Source organism: Caretta caretta, chromosome 9 (genome assembly GCF_965140235.1).
Source record: "Caretta caretta isolate rCarCar2 chromosome 9, rCarCar1.hap1, whole genome shotgun sequence".
Lineage (NCBI taxonomy): Eukaryota > Metazoa > Chordata > Testudines > Cheloniidae > Caretta > Caretta caretta.
The window spans coordinates 80,067,685-80,090,769 of record NC_134214.1 but is presented as its reverse complement, the minus strand read 5'-3'; the positions used below and the strand labels follow the sequence as shown (position 1 = coordinate 80,090,769).

Genomic DNA, 23,085 nt, shown 5'->3' with positions numbered 1-23,085 from the left:
CCAGCAACCAAAGTCTGCTTTAACCTACACATGGCCAATCCCCCTGACATCAGGGCAGGGTCAATGAGAGCAAACTGTGGCCACGTGGATTTCATAAATTAGCTCATCCCTAAATGACAGCAAACCAATTCCTGGCCCTGGCCCCAGTTGGGAGGGGCCTCACTCATGATAGGTCCAGATTTACCTGCATCCTACACAGACATGCTGCTTTCTCACTGCTTACTCCTACATATATTGACAATGGAAGTGCAGGATCTTGAAACTAAAATGGGTGAAGATGTGGTGAAATGAACCTCCCATCCCATTCCAGGTGCAGGCTACCTCATTCAAAGGTGGGGTTTGTCACCCACCTTTACTGCACAGTTTGTGCTTTGGGGAGTTGGCAGGCTGAAGGCTATGACTGATAACCTCTCTGAGACACATAGGGTATGTCTGCGCTGAAGCTGCACTTTCCAGCTCGAGGAGACATGCCTGCACCTGAACAAGCTTGCGCACTAAAAGTAGACATTTAGCTGTGGCAGTGTGAGTGGCGGGAGGGGCTAGCTGCCCTAGTGTGTGCCTAGGGACTTGGAAGGGACTGTACTCAGGGCAGCTAGCCACGCCCATGGCAGAGGCAGCCCCAGCTACACTTCTATTTTTAGCATGCTAGCTCTACCAGAGCTAGCCTGAGTATGTTGTTAATATCCCCTAGGGGAGGCTGCAGAGCAGTATGCTGCAAACAAGTTCTGGAAAGGCTGACTTGGTTAGGAAATGCTGAGTGCAGTTTCAAAGCTATTGCATGCATTGGGGTAGTGTGGTGACACCTGACAAGCTGAAGGGGAAATCAGCTTCACAGTGAAATCCCCACCCGCTTTTGCTAAAGCTGGCCTAGGAGCTCAGAGCCAGAGGGGTGTGCTCTAGAGCAGGGTGTCCGGGCTGGAGAGAGATTTAGGGTCTCTCACTGTCTGGCGACTCAGATCCACTGCTAGCTAGTTGAGGCCACCAAGGGTATGTCTATACTGCAATAAAACACCAGTGGTTGGCTTGTGTCAGCTGACTTGGGCTCGCAGCGCTCAGGCTGTGGAGCTATAAAATTGTAGTGTAGATGTTCGGGGACAGGCTGGAGCCCAGGCTCTGGGACCCTGCAGGGGGAGCGGGGTCCCCGAACCAAGTTCTGCAGCCCAAGCCCTGTACGCCCAAATCAGCTGAGACTGGCCAGCTGCAGGTGTTTTATTGCAGTGTAGACAAACCCTAACTCTAAGGGGCTGTGTGGTAGCTGAGGATTGTCAGAGCACTATCATACTTCAGCCATGCCCCCCACAGCAGTGGCCACGGTCGGTGTGTGGTGTAGGAATGGCTCTGCCTGCTCTGTGCCAGCTTCAAATGCCTCTATGGGAGGAATCCTCCGATAGCAGGTCTGGGTGCTCTCCAGCCCCTTTGTGCCACCAGCTTGGTGAAAACAGGCTGAATTACAATGTAGAGCCTGGCCCCTTATGTTTCACAAGCAAGTAGTGTAATGCTTTTTATCCATATTAACTACTATCTTTCTGTAGGGCAGGGAAGGTCAGTATTGTAGACTGTGACATAAGGGGAGCATGAAATATAGTTCCCCTGTCAGTATCATGTTTCAAACATAATAAAAGACTGGTGAATAGTTTTCAAATGTGTTTGCTTCTGCATAAAGGGTAACATATTCTCAAGCTCCTACGTGAGTATCTCATTTTCAAAAATGACTTAGGTAAAAAGTTCTCTTACAACTACAGGCTGAAGGAACAAAGATATTTTGGCCAAAATTTTCAAGCCTAGGGTTTCAACCCATTCGAAGGCACTAAAACGTAAGTATCCTGATTTTGAAATTTTCTAATTTCCATTGCAAGTTAGGAGCCTAGAAACCTTTGAGGATCTGGGCCTGAGTATTCACAACTCCCGTCAAAGAGAATGGGAGCTGTAGATGCTTAGCACTCTTAGCCATCAGCTTGCTTTACTTAGGTGCCTACTTGCGGATTTAAGAGCCCAACTTTAGGCACCCAGGTTTGAAAATGTTCACAGATTCATGTTAGATTTATAGACTGGAAGAGACCATTTTGATCAGATAATCTGCATAACACAGCCATAGAACATTGGCCTTCATCTTTAGCACAGTCCAAGGTTGTTGCTGTGTGAGCAAGATCAAATGCTGCTCTGAACGTTACCCACTACAACTACCCTGCATACATTTATTTATAGCAGTTTAATTTGTGGAGCAATGTATGGACATGAGATTGTGGTTTCTTGATGAAAATATTTGAGCATGTTTACAGCTTTCAGATCTTTTATCAAGCTCTGAGTTGAGTTTTTGGTTATTCAAGACCTGATTCTGCTCTCTCTCCCACACAGGTCTGAATCAGCACTGACTCCACTGAAGTAATGGAGTCACACAGGTGCAAAAGTGATGTAAATCAGGTCAGAGTCAGGCCCATCATGTTTTATCTACCACATTGCAACATGTGTCACAAACAGCATAGGAAACTAGTGAGCACATATCAGATCTGCCATTGCATTCACTTGAAGAGAGAAGCATGATGAAATTGCTCCAAATTGAGACGCTAATTCTGAAGAGGTGGACCTGGATTATGGATTGGGGCTGGATTTCTAGCAGGTTCAAAGTCTGAGGGTGTTAAGATTTGGAGTTCTGGCTCAGGCTGTCCTAGGTTTTTCAACCCTGTACTGATTGTTGTCACAGTAAGCACATGATTTAGTGTGTGTACCAAACTCTGTGTTATACTGCACTGCTCCTTGTATTGCATGCCCAGAAATGGATACAAATAAAATATGTCCTCCCTCACCTATGAAAAGTCAATAATTTGACCTGGAAGTTCAAGGAATTTATGGAAGTTTCCACTGATTTCAAGGGCTTCTTGATGTTTGCATGGTAAAGAGAGAGAGAAAAAAAGATTCAGAACAAATTGTACAAACTATATCCCTGATTCCACTCCCTCCAATTTTTTTTTTAAAAACCACCCAAATCTTTCCATTCCTCTTTATTGTTATATATTTTAAAATGCCGGTGATGAAAGAGGAACTTAGCATGCTAGTTATATCCCTCATTTTCTAATACTCCCTGTCAGACACGAGGGTCAGGGTTTGTTCTTAGCTGAGGGCCTGAACCCAGATCCTGCAAGCACATGAGTGACTTTACATGCACGAATAACCCCACTGAGTTCAGAATGTGCGTGGCTACTCATGTGCATAAGTGTTTGCAGAATCAGGGCCTTGGACAGCACAGTAACAATATGGTGAAACCAGTGGTTGCCTCCATCTCTGTGTTGATAAAGCAACTGAAAGCTGCTGGCTTAGTTAAGTCCCAGCACGCAAAGACTGCAGACCTCTCCATGTGGTTTGGCTAGAGGTACTGAGACAGCAATGGGAAGTTGGAAAAGGGAAGGCTAGGTGGGTAAAATCAGCAGATGGCACATTCCTGACGACTCCGTGCTGCCAGATGTTATCTTGTTCTTCAGTTCTCCCATCCTTGAGGCTGTTGGGTGGATTCCAGTCTGCCCTCCGTGGGTCCTCTGGTTGTTTCCACTTGACGCCTTCTTCGGGGGATGGACACTGGATTCTTAGCCTGGCACCTTCCTGATCATTCATTTATTATCCACACCAAGCATCCATCCACATACATCCTCTATCTCTATTTTAATCACAATTTTTAACAAAGCGAGATGAATACAACGAAAGGGCGAGTAGTCTCTGGGTGCTGTTTCTGTTGTTACAAAGTATCGCTTTGAGTCTCTTTCTGTGTGAGTAGTTGTTGTTACAAAGTATTGCTTTGAGAACAGACTCTGTCTTAGGATGTACTAACACAATTAGCAGCTTGCAAGTTTCATACAGAGAGGGAGAGAAACAGTAAAAATAAGAGACCAAAAACCAAGAGACCTCTTAATTAGTAATACCCTGGAATTTAAACTATGGGGAATCAAATTCATTTGTGATTTTAATACAGAACTTCTTTAATATGATCCAACATAACAAAATGGGAAGGAAAGGCAGCTTCTGAGTGGCAACAAAGGGAGAACCGATCCCTGGTAACTGATGAGACACAAGCCAGGAGCTAACTAAACATGCAGTGACATCTTTCAAATGAGCACTGACTCCATAGGAAGATGCTGCACACAATGCTGTCCTCACTAAGAGTTTTCCAAAAAAATTCCTGGCGTTGGTAACACAAGTTCAGGTTCCATAGTCCTAGCTGTGCTGTGGAGCTTAGCGTGGGGGGCTTTCTGGCAGTTGTGTTCAACACTGCATTGATTAGATGAGAGTGACCGTTGGAGCTGGCAAGCTGGCTCCACTAGGGCTCCCCATGTTGCTAACACCCATGGAACCGATGTGGTGTTCACAGTGATGAGAATGGTTTGTGAAAGTTCTCCAGTGCAGAACAAGCTAATGGTAAACAAACCATTGATGTTTTCTGTGCTGGTGTGTGTAGAATGCTTAGATACTCTGGAGATAGAGGTCTTCGAAATATGATGGGTGAATAGGCAGATGGGCAGACAGAGGGACAGATAGAACTAGCAGTGCAGTCCCTGCTATATGCAGTGACTTTTAGAAACAAATGTTAACCAGGATATTTATGGGAAGATATTTCATTTGCAAGAGAGATGCGTCCAAACTACAATTTCAAATCCGAAGCCATCTGATCAGTTTGGGGATGAGATTCAGTTCCTTGGTCCCAAACCAGCCCCATCTCTTTTGGTTCTGGCTTGGCACCTTTTTTTCAGTTGGGTCCATAAGCGACCAACGGTGTCAAAAATCTCTCAGGAACAGCTGATCTTGTGAGATATCCTCTCTCTTAGGCTGAACTATTGCTCTCTGCCAGTCTATGTCTCTTTCATCTATTTCCCTTCCCAAGTGCATTCCCCATAGCTCCGCTCATGTTCTGCACCCTGAGTCCACATTGCCAGCTTTGTCACAGTGTAGCCACGGGCAGAATCCTGATTAACTAAGTGGGCTTACAGGCAACCCAAGCTAATCTGGCCATTTAAACAGTTAAAGTAAATGTCCCCTTCTAAAAGCAAGAGGCTGTCGGGCGAGCCCCTGGAGTTCCTTTATGAGCCAGCAGTGAACAGCCTCCCACAAGGTGTCATTAGCTCAAATACAAGAAATGTGGCCTGGTTACCAGTTCTGCTGATGCCTTGGGGCCTATTCTAATCTGCAAGGAATTCAGTCTGAAAGTGCATCTGGACAGTTTGCACGGACCCTGTCCAGCTTTGCTTTAGCAGCAGTTTGTGAGCTTTGCACCCTGTGAGAGGGACAAAGCCAGGAGCTGCTGCTGCTGCATTTCACAACTCTGACATGTTGTCACTCACATCCAGACATTTCCTGTTATCTAACCTCAGCCTTATCTTCCCCATTTTCAGCTTCCTCTTGAAGGAGGAGAGGCCCCTTCAAAAACGAGCCGCCTTCCTGGGCTGAGCCCCACTGCTCTGCTTCTGCTTTGCTCCCTGGGTGCCCCCAGCAGGCCCCGCATGCCTGACCCAGCACCACTCCACTTCTTGCCCCGTGAGAGTGCAGCTACAGGTATGGTTTGTACCCACTGGCACATCTGCTTGGCTTTACTCTCTTGTACGCTGCTGAAATGGGTGGCAGAGGGGAGAAGGGATGGAGTTTCAAATGGGACACTTGTCTCATGCCTCCAAAGGGCCTGCTACCTCTCCTTTGAGTTGGGTACAGCTAGGGAGAACAGGCAGCAACAAACCACTTCTAGCCAGTGTCCTGTCTAAAGTTTTTGGGGGGTTTCTTTCGGGAGACTTTGGGGTGAGGTCCCAGGGCACACCCCCAATTTCTGCCAGACCTCTGCTGGACACTCCACCCCCACCTTCCTTGGTGCCTGTCCCCTATGTTTACAATTTGGGCTAGATCATTTCTTACCCCAGCTTCCAGAATCCCTTTCCCCAAGATACAGAATCATATCCAATATTCAAGCCTCCCTGGGGCAGATATTTTTAATGAGGGGGTTTGCCGGGTCTCTCCTGCATGGAGAAAAACCATGCAGCTGGACAGTATATTTTAAGTATATGGATAGAGGGGTCACCTTCTTCATTTGTCTTTTCTCCCCATACATCCCACCAGGGAAGAAAATGTAGCTGATTTTTCCTGGGAGCTCTGCACCTGGAACCATAATTAATTTATTATGATTATTATGATGATTATTTATTATTAATGACTATGTGTACAGTTCCTAATGCATGCCTGGTGCTTTACAGAGAAATAAAAAACCATGTTGTTGGCCTTGGGGAGATTTCAATCCAAATGAGAGATAGAAAAGCCAGGGCTATAACTAGCAATGAGCAGGGGGAGGTGATCCGGGAGGAAGGAGGTTTCTGCCAGTGAAAGATCATGCAATAAGTTAGTGTGCATACCCCACGGGCTGGGTCCTTTTCTCAAATTCTGTGTATGTGAATTTTAGATATTAGCGTTTTCCCTCCCTTTTTTCTTTTCTCCCTTCTTAAAAGTTAGTGAAGCAAACAGTTTGAGAGAGCAAAGTCCAGCTGGAGCACAGAAGAGGTGGGGTGGAGGCCGGCGCTAGAAGGTGAGTTTCAAGGCGGGATTTGCAGGAGGATTCAGAGATATGCAATGCTAGCAATAATTAGTATTGTATCGAGCACTTCTGCATTGCTTTGCCTAGAAGCATAAATTATCACATGTAAATTGCTACTCTTCTGATTTTCAGGCTCTTAAGCCATTTCCACAGCTCTAATCGATCCCCTGATGTGTCAGACTGTGAGATTATTCATGTATTGATCAGCTATCAAAAAGTTCTCCTTTGCTTATAGCTTTATCCTTTCTGGGTCTCTGAATTGTGTTGCAAATAAGAATGCTGGGGATACCATGTGCTTTTATGTCAGCCACAGTGAGATGGGGCCCAGCAGTAAACTCGGGATTCAACTTTTGAATATCCCAAAGTTCAGGGGTGTACCTGGATTATTGGTTCAAGCCCCCATCCCTGAAGCTGAGTTTAACTGTCTGCATTGTAAATTGGCTCCCAGTCCAATTATCCAGATAAATACTCTACAGGATTTTTTATTTTTATAACTCTGTGGAGCGAGAGGAGAAAGCTTTAATACCGTGTGCTTCACACGGAATAGCACACTGCTCCATGAATAGTCCCACTGAAGTCAATGAGACCACCTGTGGAGTAAGTGCTCCTCAAGATGAGAACAGATATCAGAAATTGGGCCTTTTATTTTATTTAAAACAGCAACGTGAACAGTGCATTGTATTCATCTATTACACGGCACCACAGACGTGCACAGGGCTGTACAAAGACAAATGAACACAACCCTGCTGCAAAGAGCCTTAACATCTAAGTTAAGGTGCAAACAACAGGAGAAGATGTCAACGCAGGGAGGGAGAGGTGGAAAGGAAGGGCATGCGCTTGTATAGTTGATGGGGAGACTAATGCATGTACCTTAGGGGGTAAAATTATTGTTTATGGGACTCCGGTTTATAAGCCTCTGTGGAGAAGTGGGGTTTGAGAAGAAGGTGGAGGAAGGGGTCCAGGTGGGTTTGCAGGGGGAGGGAAGCATGTGAAAGAAGGGCCAGAGGCAGGTGTGGGGCAAGGATAGAGAAGGGATATTCAGATGAGTAGCTTGGGCTGAGTGAGGATGAGTGGCATTTCTGGCAGAGAATAAAGACAACGACCTAGGGCCTATGTCTCTACTCTATACAGCTGGCATAAGTAAGGACAAAATCACACTGATGGGGGACAGGGGGTCATTGGGATGACAAGACATGGGGAGAAGGTGCCTGGGGAAACATTTCACTGTTTTATACGTTTCCCTGTACAGACATTTGGGTTAAGCCCGGTCTCAAAATCAAGAGAGCAGCCTGAGCCCAGCTCCCTGGGAGGTCAGAGGGCACATGTGAGGCTGCTCGCCAGCCCAGGCAATAAGCTGAGCCAGTGCCCTGGACCCAGCACCCCTGAACTTTGGGGTGTTGCCAATCTGGTTCTGGAGCTGGATGTCCCAGCTTGAGCCCATCTCTAACTGGAACACGTAGAGCTCCGTTGTGCCTGGCTCCTGTACAGAGGGAATTGGTGCGAGAAGCCTCTCTCCACATGCACCTCTGTGCCGAGGCTGGGCACAATCTTTGTGCCTGACCCAAAGTCCCCTGAAGTCAATGGGAATATTTCCAACGAGCTGGATGGGCTTTGGATTGGATGCTGTTTCTCTGAACGCAAGAACCGCTTTGGTTTAGTGCTGTTGGCAGGGCTGGATTCCTCAGAGAGGGTGAGGGTGAGAGAAGACCATAACCTGACCCCGCTTCCTCTGTACCAGCCAACAGAGCTGCAGAGTGTACCCTGCACCTGCTTCCAGGTGGCTGCCTCAGCTGTCCTCCTGAAGCCAGTACTCTTCCAGGAACTCTCTGCTGCAGCTCCACTCTGTCCCCTGAGTGTATCGTGGGTTAAAGCCACTATGCAGCCCTTAGCAAGTAAACAGGAGAGTTCCCATTAATTCTAGCACTGGGGGAGACAATTTTGTCTGCAGCAGGGCCCCATGTGCAACCAGGAACCTCACTGCTGTAAAAAGGCCAAGAGCAAGCGCACAACGAAAGCTGTCATGTGGCTTTTGGCAAGCCCTGTGCTGCTGTTGCTCAGCTCTTATAAGGAATCGAATGTTTTATTTAGTGCTGAACGAACTCTCTTCTAGTTGGATTCAGCATCCTTGGAAGGCAGTTCGTAACATGATCAGCCCTCATTAACAGGGAGCAGAGCATTTGCTGTCCTGCGTGATCTAAGAAGCAGCAATGACACTTGTTGGCCAGAGAGCAGGCGTTATTAATGTACTGGGCACGATACTTAGGTGGTTGCTCTGCCTGAAACTTATTAACTGTCTAATCCAAATCCACAGATGTGCTATAGCAAAAATGGACTTGGGTACAACCTGGCATGGTTGCTTCAGTATAAACTCTTTTATCTCCAGCTCTGATCTTTTCTGGAGCACGCCTGGTACTTGTAATTGAATACTTTGAATCAAATCCTGTGCTCTTAATTCAGGTAAATCTCCCATTGGCATCAACCATAGTGATGGGTGCAGATCTTCAATGGAATAGAATAGGATTCAATAGGAGGTTCAATTAAGTAAGGGCTTCAGAATTTGGCCCAGTGATGTTAGGGTTTTCAGTTTCCAGCTAGAACTTGGGGGGACACTCAGGAAGCCTGACTCTGACCTCATTCCAGTTTTAAACCAGTGTAAGTCTGTTGAGTTCAATGGAGTTACTCCTAATTTACACCTGTACAATTTGAGAGGAGACTCAAGTCTAGAGGTTACAGTTGGGAGGGTGTTCTACAAACCCAGCTCCACCCAGGTTCATGTGGATTCTCGCTCTCTTCATTTTGATTTGAGATGTGTGTTTGAGTGAGTATGGCAATCAGAGATGGGTCTGCACCCAAATCCAGGTTCTGAGTGCATTGAACCTGAGAAAGGTGTGTATCCAAATTGAGAGCTGAACTTCAGAGCTTGGGCTCGGTTCGACTGAAAATTCAAAGAAACACACAGCCAAAATACAGGCACTTGTCTAGGTTTGGGGTCAAATCCATCCTGCTTTGTTATTTTCCTTCCATCACCAATTGCACAGCAAATAGGAAGAGAGTCCTGTAAAACTCCCAAGAGAGATCACACATGGCTGATATGCTCACAGCAGGATTTCTAAAGCATTGGCCTTTTATGCTATTCACAGGGGGCTGCATGGAGAATGCGTCTGTTTCTGTTTTTCTGCCTACAGTAATATTGGTGGTTAAGTCTGCTTTTTAACACCAGGCTTTTCCTTGGAAATACCCGTTCCAACTGGAAACCAGAGCCCCTGTCAATAGTGAGGTCCACCCAAACAACGTACCATCAATAGAGAGTGTGGAGTGAGTTCCTCTCCTATGTACCGAAAGAATGATCTTCACTTTGTGACCCCCCGCCCCTTTATCTGTTGCTGACAGCAGCATTATGAGCAGCTCTGTTTTTCCCCTCTGAAAGCCACAACGGCTTTAAGCTAGAATAGCAGAAGCGGTGGTGCTCATTTTTTTAAAAAGAGCCTTCTTGAACTTCAGTGTCAAATCCTCATCTGGGGTAAGTCAGTGTCACTGCACTGATGTCAATAGAGCTCTGCTGATTTACACTTTTGATGCAGCCTCCACATCAAACTTTACTGGAAAGAGAGTTCTTAGAGCAAACTTGAGGCGTTTGGACCAATTCCCAGTTAGTTTAATGATGAGCTCATTCTTCTTTCCCCACTTGTATAGAGAGAATGGTGCCAAGGACTGCACAATGTCTAATTAGTAGTCATAAATAATTTGCATGGAGAGCCCAATGACAGATCTGGGAAGAAGAGCCAAGCACCTGCTGCCCAGCCCCCTGCTATAACCACTAGGGCACATCAGCTTTGCAAGAGTTAATCTGTGGCCTTAGCTATACAGTACTATAACTCTTGCACGGCTGTGACTAAGACATTTTAAAATCAGTATAGTATGACATGGCAAACCCCTCAGGTAGACCACCTCGATTCCTTTAAATTCCGCCTAAACCAAGTTAGCTTAAGGCCGTAACTTACTGGATTGGTTTTAAACTGGTTCAGTTACACTGGTGCAAGTTTACTATCGACAAAACCCTGTGCCAACAATGTCGTTCATGCACCTATTTAGGGTGAAATAGTCCCTTATGCAGAGGACAAGCCCAAGGACAATGCATCATTAAAGTCCCATTTAAACCTTAACTTGAGTGTTTACGTGGAATTTGAGAGTTGCATAGATCTTATGCTTACTGTGCACGGGGATGGGAGTGGGGAGTAAGGGGGGGAGGGGATCAACATTGACTAGAATTTTTGTATTTTACATGTAGAAAAAATACGTGTGTGTGTGTGTGTGTGTGTGTGTGTGTGTGTGTGTGTGTGTGTGTGTGTGTGTGTGTGTGTGTGTGTGTGTGTGTAATAACAGATGGGATACTAAGATATCATCATAGGACCACATCCCAGAAGTTAGAAATTAGAATTTAGACCTATTAGATCACCCACTCCATTTCACTGCCAGTGTAACGGTTTAATCCTGCTTTCATCTCCTTTAAAGGTTTTCAGTTGAGTTTCTCACTGTGGTATCAAAAATAGCCTGCTTGCTTTCTCAGAGCCTTGGTGCCGCTGGTCATGTGAAATGAAAAGAAGAGGACTCTGACAGCAGAAAAACTTTTTCATTTTTAAAAATAGGCTCTGCCAGGGCCTCGACCACAGAGCATGTGAACAGCACTGAGATGGTGTGACACGGGATCGGTTTTTTCCAGGAGTTGTGATAGATTTCCCCTGCATCATAATTTCAAGCAGCAACCCACATTCTGAGCTGCCATGTTCCTTTAAGCATGCATCTGTTAGTAAAGCTGAGCAATGCCTTTCCTCCTACAAAAAGAAAAGGAGTACTTGTGGCACCTTAGAGACTAACCAATTTATTTGAGCATGAGCTTTCGTGAGCTACAGCTCACTTCATCAGATGCACTTCCTCCTACAGACTTGGTGCACTGGAATTTTTTAAAGCAAACTATTCTGTTTCTAAAAGGGTTAAGGCAAGGGACCTGCATCTGCATGCTTGTGTGCAGAGGAGCGGTGGGGGGGGGACAAAGTGGGGGGACAAAGGGGACAGGGTTTCAGTGGGGAATTACAGAAGAGTTGTGCTGGCATGTGTGGGTAGAAAGCTATGTTTGTTCATGGGGATTGGGGAGGGGGCAGGGAAGGGAACAAAGGGGTTAATTTTGACAATGGAAGAGAATGTTCCGAAGGTCATTCATGAAGAAATTCATTATTTCTTTCTGAGATCTCCTGGCTGTACAGCAATAGAGAATTAGAACCCTTACAACATTATTGCCAAACAGTGCAGTCCAATATAGGAAGGTGACGGGCTTGGGACCATTACTGGAGTGGGCTGAACTCCCACGTTGTTTTAGCTGTTTTGGTTTGGTGGGGTTTTTTTTTTGGGGTGGGGGGTATTTTGTTTTTTTGTTTTTTGACGACAGTGAACACATTTGACATTGGACTTTGAGCCAGTTTTAGGATCGGATCCTGCTAATAGTGGAGTCCATGGCAAACCTCCCATTGATTTCAAAGGGACCAGGATCATACCCTTCATCTCAGATAGGCCTGGAGGTCCCATTTTTCAAATTCAGGTGGCCAGTTCCAAATCTGGGAGCTCCTTGATCGCAGCACTTAAACATCAAAGGTGAAATCCTGGTTCCACTGATGTCAATGGGAATTTTGCCATTTCATCCCTAACACCTGTTTTAGACACACAGGCCCAGATGCACAAAGGAATTTAGGCTGCTAACTTCCATTATGGACCTGGGCCAGAGACCCCAATTGAGCAACATACTTAAGAATGTGAAGCATTGGCTACAATGGGATGATTTATATGCTTGAAGCTGAGCAAGTTCCTAAGTACCTTGCAGATTTGGGTCACAGATGACCGTGTGATCATTGGAATGCAAATGCAAATTACAGTAGGGGTTTTAATAAAGGAGCCTCCATTTGAAAATCCTGGCCTGCTTATCTAAATGTATAATCACAGAAATGAAAAATGCAAATGCTCTATTAGGTCATCTTGCCTGTGACCCCATCTGGTGCAGAAATGCTCCCTAGGGTATATGCTCCAGGCCTTTGTCTAGACAAGTACTTTTTAAAAAGGCCCTTGTGTATGCAGAAAGACATCAGCCTTCCTGACCATGCATACAAACTCCATGTCTGTGTGTGTGGATAGGCCTTGTGTGGGCAATGCAGTAAATATTTCAAGCCCTGTGGGCTAGCAGGGCACTCAGATTAGCTTCTATCTCTGGGCATCGATCACAGCTCCTCATATCCAGCTTCAGTTCACAAATCAATATAGCTGATGTGAACTCAGCAGAAATCAATACTTGCTTATTTGGCTCTCCTCCCCACCAATTAAAGGGAGGGATTTTCCTACCCTGTCATTGACAGAAACTCAACCTTTCTTTTTCTTCCCATCTAGGACACCGCGTCACTGAAGGTTTCCCAGGTGGTACGCCCAAGTCCCGCAGTGCTGCGCTCCGTGTATTTGACAAGCTGAGTTTGACACTCAGTGTGGCAGAGTGTCAGTTTGTCAAATACCCCAAGTGAGGCATTTGCTTAGCAACACACATCAGCACCAGAGAAGATTGATTATTGCATCTGACTGGGATGGGAGTCTTTTGTTTAATATTTTCTCTCCGCTGAAAATACGAAGTGCTATCTAATAACTGCATACTATGCTTTGCTTCTTGTGCTAGCAGATTTCCTTAGTGCCCCAAATTCAGAAGCATCTGTTTGAACATGCATTTGAATGGTGAGTTTCTACAGAAATAGGGCCAAATTTTTGCTGGCACACTTCCACTGAGTTACACAAGCCGAGAATTTTGCCCAGAATTACTTATTTCTTCAGTCTGTAGCCAAAGTCAATGCTAGTAACTGAAGTAATGGTGGCAACTAGTAGGTGATAAGTTGAGTTGTTGCGTGACAATGGTTTAGTATATTCATCTAAGCTAAAGGTTAAGGCGGTTGTGATCCCACTTACAACAGCACTGCCAATAACAGAGAATTTCTTCATCAGATGTGTTGAAATATTTTTGTATAATCATAGAAGATGGAGAAGAAATAGACTTATAGGACCGTTATTTCATTTCCCCTCTTCTCCACCAGCCAATATAAGGTTATTCCCTGCAGTGAATTCTCCTGTGGTTTGATTAGTCCAATTTTAAATGACTCAAGCGAAGGAGCTTTCATCACTTTGCTTGGAAGTCCTAGTAAAATAAATCTCATGTTTAGGAGAAGCCTCCTTCTCTTCAGCCAGTTACTCCCAGTAAGATCTCCTAGCAGTGTTACCTATTATATTTGCTGTACCTCTGCTATTGTATTGAAGCTATACTAAGCCAGCTCAGATGAAGAAGACCTATTTATTGGCCTACATTTTCAAAAGTAACCTGTGATTTTGTGATTTAGCCCACGAAAGCGTATGCCCAAATAAATTTGTTAGTCTCTAAGGTGCCACAAATACTCCTCGTATTTTTTGCTGATACAGTCTAACACGGCTACCACTCTGAAACTTGTGATTTTGGGTGAGACATCATAAAGAGGTCTGATTTTCAGAGGTTGAGGTGCTCCACATATTTAGAAAAATCAGGTCCCTTTATGGTGTCTCCAGTTGGACACTCAAAAACTGAGCCAGAACCCAAAATCCCTTTTGAAAATTCAGGCCATTGTTACTTTGCTAGTGTAAAGGGCTTGTCAGAAAACCCTTCTCACTGTTACTGGAGCAGTATCAGCAGCCAATTGTGCAATTAAGTTATATATATATATATATATATATATGATACAGATTTCATCCTTAACTCTCCTTTTTTCTTTAGATTACAACCATTTATTGTAAAATGTTCTGGAGATGCTGGGCTTTGTATGAAGAATGCTATCTGTAAATAAATGGTATTGCCTTTCTAAGTGAATAGCATGCTTCTGATCATCTACATAATAGATCTGCAGTGTGCACCTATATGAGCAAACATGGCCGTAGTCATTCTGACTCAAACGGTCCCTCCTGCGTTCTCTTTCCAGTCCCTAAAGTTGATTCATAGTCTAGACAGTACTCTCATCTTAATAATTGTTTTTATCTGTGCATTCAGTTTTAAAAGAGTACAAGGTCCATTGTTCTGTCTGACTTTCCATCTCTGATAATCCATAGTGTAACTGAGGCATATATTCTCTCTAAACCCTTTCTGTCTCTGGTCAGAAGCCATTGGGTCAGATCCTCAGCTCTTGTAAATGGGCCTGCTCCCGCCACGTCAATGGAGCTACACCTTTTGACACCAGCTGAAGACACGTCTCAGGGTCCATTTTAAGTCCCTCACATCCTCTTTTTCCAGTAGTTTACCTCAGTCTTTATTCTTACTACTTTGTCTCTCCCCTCCTCTTCTGAAATGTCTAGGAGCAGATCCTTCAGTTTCTTCCAGGCCCAGGGAGGAAGCAAGGTTAATCTCTCCATCTTCGACAAACTCTGAAGGAAGAGAATTAACCCCTCATTTTGGTGGAACAAATCCTGCTGTTTCTGGGGCATCTTTCCTTTCAATTCCCATCAAGATCTGCAGCTTCTCACCACCTCTGAAAATCAGGATCAGGAAAGACACAAAAAACCCAGTGCACCCAAATTAGCAACCCCCCTCTGAAAATACTGTCTTAAATGTCTGCACATCACAACCCCACTTTGCCTCATAGTTCTCTGACAGACCCATGAATATAGTCTGCCCCGAATCCCACCCTTGCAGTGGGACTGATATCAAGTCAATGGTGTTGCCCAGATGCAACCAAAGGCAGAATTTGGTTCATGACACTTTAACTGCTGCTGCCAAGTATTGTGTGTCTTGTACACAGTGCAGTTTCACAGAGGAAGCTGCGGTTTTTCTCTCCACTTTGGCTCAGATTCTGGAGTTGACTGTATTAATTAGATCATCAGGTGAGTGATCAGTGCAAAGAAAGGAGAAGTTCCCCCATTATCTGTAGGGACACCCCTCCCCGCCCAGCCACTTCCTCTCTGCAAAGCCTTCTGACTTTCAAGGGAAAATGTCCTTTGTTCTGGCTGGCTTCTCCCTCCCAGAAATCACATGCCCACTGCATAGAGGGAAGCAGCACTATAAGGCCAGAAAGGAAGCTGCTTGGTGCTTTTGGGGACCAAAGCATAGGCTAAGGGCACCCCTGGGACTGCTGGAACATGTGGCAGCCAGGGACAATCAGAGCACAGATCCACTCCAGCCATGCCTGCTCTGGGCCTGTCTCAGCCCCGCTTCAGCTTCTTCCTCCACTCTGCTCCCGCCCCATCCTTTGCACCATGGCTTCTGCAGAGGCAGCACAGAGCTGATGCTTTTTACTGGGGGGGGGGAATCAAAACTGTGGGCTGCATGGTTACCGAGGAAGCACGGGCAGGCCCCGAGAGCTATTAAACAATAAGAGGTTTATTTCTTTGCGAGTGGCACAGAACTACACCCTGACACAGCAAGCAGAGATTGTCCCCCTTAGCTGTAATACTGTTTAAATGGAATCAGACCCTTCCAATTGCTTCAACCCTCATAAGGGATGTGCAAACTGCCCTACTGGAACAGAACCGTGAGCTGTTTAGTCCATTACTCTGTCTCTGATGGTGGCCAGAAACTTTAGAGGCAGTGTTAAGCACCCAGAGTACTGTTCCAGGGAAAGTGGGAGAAAAGATATTTCTTCCTGTCCCTGCCTGTTGATCAATTAATGCCCTGACACATGAGGACTGACAGCCCCAGAAATGTTGCACTTGCTATCACCACCGCAGATGCTATTGTTAGCTATAAAAGCACCTAAGGCACTTGTTTCACATAAGAGTAGCACATAAGTAATGTCAAGCCACAGGCTAGTGTGGGAGGCAGGATGGAAGGGGGCAGAGTCTGAAGCACCTTCATGTGCTCAGGCAGATTGTTGGTGAGCAGCTCAGCGTGTAAAGCCGAGTAAACAAACAGAAGAGACACAGAGACAAAGCGATTGAGTCAAGAGCGTAATGCAGGAAGCAGCACATCTGGCTTTGACAGGGAGCTAAGAACAGGGCTTCACACACCTTTCCAGGAAGGAATGTTCCTCCCATTTGGTTTTTGCCAGAGATCTTTACACTCACTGGGGCAGACTAAAGGAGTAACTGCAGATAAGGGAGGCAGTCCATTTATACATTACACTACAAAAGTTGCCAACTCTCATTACTTTTTTTGGACCCCATTTCTTAGAACCCCAGCTCCCGGAATCAAGTGATTCTGCTTTCATTACCAAAAGTAAGTTTTAGCCTCCCTGGTCATGGAGAAAAGCTTGCCCAACATGAAGTGAGTGCACTCTGAATGCTCAGAAACCAGAAGGCAGATAAAAAGAACCCAAAATCAACTATTTGTAATATAATATATATATATATATATTATATATATATATATTTTAAGCCCATTTCATGTTTTTTTGATGCTTCAAGCTGGCAGTACTGCTTCGGCATGTGAGATGCTGGCAAAGTGGCTCAAACATCTCTAGTCTCAAGGATCCAGCAGGTTTATTTAAAACAATAAACCCACCAGAAAGGCCTAGAACAAACAGGCCCCTAACGTCTCAGGGCACAATGGGCCAGTGGAAGGGTGTCCTTGCTTCTCCATAAGAAACAAGCAGAGTAGCTTGGCTTTAGGCTAATAACCTAAGGCCCTTCCTTCATAACTTACTAAACCTGTTCCTTTCTCATAGGCCTGTCATGAACAACCTCCCCTCCCCCTGATTACTTCCATGACAAGGGTCAGTGTCTACTCTACCCCATGGTTTCAGGGCCTGACAGAACCTCAAAGCAGAGTGGAGAGAAATCTGTTTGAATTTTTGCTTCAGAGGATCTCATTTCCCATTCTGAGCTTCCTCTTTTTTTCCTATCACAGGCTAGCAAATGACTCTACTCCTTTCTCCGAAAACCTCTTCTTACTCAATCTGTCCTGCAAAACCTATCCCCTGCCTTGCCTCATCTTTTATGGCCTCACCCCACCAAGCCCAGCTGAAGTTGATTGCAGCACAACTCTACTGCAGCATCTAACCCCTTCCCTGCCTGAGTAGATGAGGCAGAAAGGGGAGGCGGGGGTAACACAGACTGACTGATGATCCAGGTCTCTTTATTAACCCTTAGAAAATTGCCCATTTCCCAGGTACAGAGCCCATGAATGACAGATAAGCCAAGTTGTGCAGACCAGATCCACACTCCAATCAGAAGTAGAAGATCCCCAGTGAGCTCTGGGGTGTGCAGAACTGGGGTTCTGAGTTGGCCAGCTGTAGGGATGGGCCTGGGTCACAAAGGACCTGAATTGTCCATAAATTTGTGACAAAAGTTGGGGTGGGCAGGTAGGATTTGGTGTTCTAGTCCATCTGTACTGAGCGCTGACTGTTTCCATGGGCATTTCTGTGGTCAGGCTGGGGAATTAGTGGGGAAACGTTTCTGATAGTTGTGCAGTGGGGGAGAACAGCAGCCCAAGAGGGAAAGATATTGCTTTGGTACAGAGGAAGCTTTGCTGGGTAGTGATGCAGTCTAGCAACTCACCAGTGCCATCCATAGCTTGTCTCCTCTCTGTATCCCCCACAAGTGACCTTGCAGCTAATTGACCCATGAAAGCAGGCAAAGCAATAGGGCCTGTTTGTTGCAAGAAGCAGTAAGGCATCATAGGGATGACCCAGAGGAGCTGGAAGCAGATATAGTAAATAGGTGAGCCTCTTGGGGATACAGTGTTACCAACTCTCATGACTCTCATCGGTGTCTTTCTTAAAGATCCAGCTTCTGGAGTCAAGTGGTTGCATGAGAATCTCAGCTTTCATTTTTTTAAAAAGAGTAAGTTTCTAGTCCTCATGGTTACAGAGAAACCTTGAACACTTGAACCCTAAAGGTTCAAAAGGCAGACAACACATAAAAGGAACTCAAAATATATTATCTAAAAAAAATCTCATGTTTTTAAGATGGTCTGATTTTTGGGGCCTGACATAATTATTGAATGCTTGGGTTTGGTAATACTGGGATACAGCAAATCAAACATAAGGAGCAGCTTTGCAGAATCAGCACCGGCTGGCACAGTTTGGTTACAACATCTAAGGTTCAAGCATAGTAATTGCACACACAGGTCAATTGGATCCTAGCACATTTTTACAGGGCTCTTCTCACTCACAGAGTCTTTGGAGTGCAAAAAGGCCTTGGGACTGAATGAGGAGCACATTGTATGTTGACTGAAGTTGAAAGAAGTCAAGCAAATAAAGTGGAGTCTTTATTCTAGCCACATAAAAGTATATTTGAGCTACTGCCCTAGCAGAGAAAGACTCCATATCCCGCTCGGACACTTTGACATGTATTTGGTAGTAGTCTGTTATGATTATTTAACATACTTAGGTATTGAATAATAAAAGCAACATGAACAGGCCTCGTCCTTTGGCAGTGGTTGCACTTCTGTCTGCCAATAGCAATGCCCATTGGGAGTTCTGATTGAGAAACAGAGGACGGTGTGACTGCCCTCTTTAGGGATGAATAGGTAATGTTCTATCACTCTTGGGCCTTTCTGCTGGCACTATCAATTCATTTATTTACCATATTCATTTCTAAGGCACTGATCAGCATAGTATCTGGGCACAATTCACATAATTTAGTTAAGTTGATGTAACACTTCCAAGTGTATTTTTCCTCTGCTCGCCCCTTCATCCATTGTTCTTGAGATTGTCAGTTGTGTTGCTGAATTTTGTGATGTCCCCCTGGATTTAAACCAGTGTCCTTGAAGTGAAAAGCTCATTACTTGCACTGCCAATTCCCTGCATCACTCATGCCCCTTTAATGTCATTTTTATAAGGGTGATGAAAGAGGCTATTGTTCAAACTTCCAGGTCAAGATTAGATGTATGGCAAAACAGGGACTCCTAGTGGCCTGGACAACAAAAGGTACTTCAGGGAGAAATAATATAAAGCCTCCTCCCAGTCCCACTTGTCCTCACTTTTCCTCCCAGGTTCTATCTACCTGATTGGTGTAAACCAGGACCCAAAGAGCAGCACCAGGTAGGATTCAAATCTGGGGTTACTAAAATAAGAGATACGACTCCATTGACATGTAGAACATCCTCCATTTTTCTTATGGAAGGAACCCCATTCAGAATGGGTGAGAAATAATTGATTTGGAAAGGAAAGTGAAAGGGAAGTGAGGGGGAGGATGTTACTGGAGATAAGCCTTGGGCTTCTCAGCTAGTTGAAAATTTTCCATTGAAGTTTTTCTCAGAGGAAACAAAATATTTGCATTATTTTTTCATTCAGGTTGTGGTTTTTGTTTTCTAATGAAAAAATTAGAAATAAAATATTTAAATTTTTTCTTTTTTTAAAAAAAGTTTTGTTTTGAGGGGTAATAGTCATTTTCTCTCACTTCCTGACTTTTTTCCATTGGAAAGTGGGAGGAGTGTGGGTGGGGAATGAGAAAAAAATTAAAAATTAGAACAAAAATTCCATTATTTTACTTTTTCCTCAGTTTTTCCAGTGGCCTCTTTTCATTAACTTTTCTCTTCTTTTATCAGTAGAAAAAGTAATAAAGTGAGAGAAAGTAGGTTTTCCCCACAAAATGAAACAAAATCTTTTGAAATTTGTTTTAAAATTAAAAATGTTTGCAAAATTTTTCATTAAGAAAACAATATATCTCCACTAAAAATTTCAACTGAAGCAAAACATTAATTTCTTTTAATATGTGTGTGTGTGTGTGTGTGAAAATGAAATATTCTTGTTTTTTGTAACCTACTCCACTGGGGCTACTAAATGATGGTTACTGGATTGGTGGTTGGCTGGTTTTGCTTTACAGCTCAGGATAAAAATCATCCTTCCTTTTGTGCAGCAGCTGCTCCTGGTCAGCAGTGGTGTGAGGCAGCCAGTGTTGCCCTATCTTTGCACAGTACCATTTCTGTGTGCACAGCTGCTATGCATTCTCAGTGGAGTTCATAGAATCATAGAATATCAGGGTTGGAAAGGAAGGTGGTCATCTAGTCCAACCCCCTGCTCAAAGCAGGACCAACCCCCAACTAAATCATCCAAGTTACAATGGTATAACTAAGAGCAGATCTGACCCTGGCTCAGCAGGTCTGACAGCAGCACAAAATAGTAAAACCTTATTTGTGTCATTAGAGTAAGTAGCTGTGAGCTAACCTTTAGGACCCAAACTCACATGTCCTCTTGTGCTGTCACTACAATGGCAGGCAAGCTGCATGTCTGTGAAAACTTATGCAAAGAGACTGTACCAGTGACTGTGAAAACACCATCTAACTTTATTTTGAGTAGGGCACGCTGTACCCCAAATCACACTGCAGAGTTACATCAGACAAGAGAGCAAGGGGAATACATTGCAGGAAACAGAATGAGCATGCATTGGATGATGAAAGAACAAAGTGGTCAGAGTCAAGATTCAATAGACTCCTTGCGACCCCTTGCGATTACCATGGGAGAATATTAAAATACTCAGCACTTATCAAGCACTTGCTATGTTCAAGGCACTTTACAAACATGAAAGCCTCACAACATCCCTGTGAGATAGGTCAGTATTAATATCTCCATTACACAGATAAATAACTGAAGCAGTCAGATTGAGACACATACCAAAGGCCACACACTAAGCCGGTGTCAGAGCCTGTATTAAAACTCAGGTTCCCACTTCTGGTTCCCAAACACTTGCTCATATTACTAGACCACCCCTTTCTTTCCCCTCTAAGCTCTGACTCAGGATCACAAAGTTCTGCAACATTTCTATTATATTGGGTCCCCACCCTAAAGTCAAGCTATAATGTTTTCCCCAACACCAACTCTGATTTTCCAGAAGAGAGGCAGGAAAGAAAGATGCCATTCCTTCTTCTAGCAAACAATCAGCTCCAATCTGACACGCCCTGGACATCAACCAAACCCTTACGGTCCTTTTACCACCCCACCCCAAACCTTGGGGAGAAGACCTGAGTGCAAATAAGATGTAAAATCAGTGGTTTAATTGTAGTGGAGGAAACCAGAGAACTTTCCTCCTTTTAACGAAGTTCCCTGGCCCTAAGCATTCAGTAACTTTCTAGCCAGGGAACGTACACTTACCATTATAGACCATTTTATTGTTTTCATTATCATTTGTTAGGTATGTTACAATCTACTATTTACCTTGATCTCCAGCTTCAAGACTTTTGTGGAGCCCCTTTAACCCTCACCGCCCCCCCTCAGGATGCTCACAAATTAATCACTGCATAAAACAGTTAGCTAACAAAGGCCAGAGCTCAATTTGCTGAAGAAGCAAAAGGCGACACAGTTCCCCTTGAACAAATAAAGGAATGAGTTTAGAATATTTATCAGAGGAGAAGACAGATGGGAAAGAGGGTGTCCCTTGGTGAAGGGTCACCGTTCAAGCTCTCCAGCTCTATCTTCTGACTCCTGCTTGCATGAAAACGCTGGTTCCCTACTGAACATCCCCCACTTCATATTCAGATTCCACTGCATTCACAAGGATCTTGTATTCAATGTTTTCCTTTATGTTTATTGTCTCATAGTCATTCTCTTTCATAGGCTCTGGCGTGTAGTAGTTTTTGACCTTGGGTTTTTCCTCCTCATACGTGCACTTGCCATTGACTCCTGAACAAATCTGTCTTCTCGCATCATTCCTCGTGTTTTGACTGAAACAAAAGTCCAACATAGAATCATAGAATATCAGGGTTGGAAGGGACCTCAGGAGGTCATCTAGTCCAACCCCCTGCTCAAAGCAGGACCAATCCCCAATTAAATCATCCCAGCCAGGGCTTTGTCAAGCCTGACCTTAAAAACTTCTAAGGAAGGAGATTCCACCACCTCCCTAGGTAACGCATTCCAGTGTTTCACCACCCTCCTAGTGAAAAAGTTTTTCCTAATATCCAACCTAAATCTCCCCCACTGCAACTTGAGACCATTACTCCTTGTCCTGTCATCCGCTACCACTGAGAATAGTCTAGATCCATCGTCTTTGGAACCCCCTTTCAGGTAGTTGAAAGCAGCTATCAAATCCCCCCTCATTCTTCTCTTCCGCAGACTAAACAATCCCAGTTCCCTCAGCCTCTCCTCGTAAGTCATGTGTTCCAGTTCCCTAATCATTTTTGTTGCCCTCCGCTTGACTCTCTCCAATTTTTCCACATCCTTCTTGTAGTGTGGGGCCCAAAACTGGACACAGTACTCCAGATGAGGCCTCACCAATGTCGAATAGAAGGGAACGATCACGTCCCTCGATCTGCTGGCAATGCCCCTACTTCTACATCCCAAAATGCCATTGGCCTTCTTGGCAACAAGGGCACACTGTTGACTCATATCCAGCTTCTTGTCCACTGTAACCCCTAGGTCCTTTTCTGCAGAACTGCTGCCTAGCCATTCGGTCCCTAGTCTGTAGCAGTGCATTGGATTCTTCCATCCTAAGTGCAAAACTCTGCACTTGTCCTTGTTGAACCTCATCAGATTTCTTTTGGCCCAGTCCTCCAATTTGTCTAGGTCCCTCTGTATCCTATCTCTACCTTCCAGCGTATCTACCACTCCTCCCAGTTTAGT

The 23,085-nt window shown here is 44.7% G+C and overlaps 1 protein-coding gene and 1 long non-coding RNA gene across 3 annotated transcripts in view; one reads left to right on the top strand and one right to left on the bottom strand.

Moving 5' to 3' along the window:
- The first annotated feature begins 5,410 nt into the window (after positions 1-5,410).
- Positions 5,411-14,471, top strand: LOC125642285 (uncharacterized). Its single transcript, XR_007358354.2, has 3 exons — positions 5,411-5,535; positions 6,471-6,547; positions 12,986-14,471. It is a non-coding gene; the product is annotated as an uncharacterized LOC125642285 (long non-coding RNA).
- A 6,321-nt stretch (positions 14,472-20,792) lies between these two features.
- The window catches only part of VSIG4 (V-set and immunoglobulin domain containing 4), a 104,393-nt gene continuing 102,100 nt past the window's right edge, over positions 20,793-23,085 (bottom strand). For both annotated transcript variants that reach the window (XM_048863319.2, XM_048863314.2), the window contains one exon: positions 20,793-22,190. In XM_048863319.2, the coding sequence (XP_048719276.1) occupies positions 21,977-22,190 (214 nt within the window). In that variant the 3' untranslated portion in view covers positions 20,793-21,976. The remainder of the gene's footprint in view (positions 22,191-23,085) is intronic.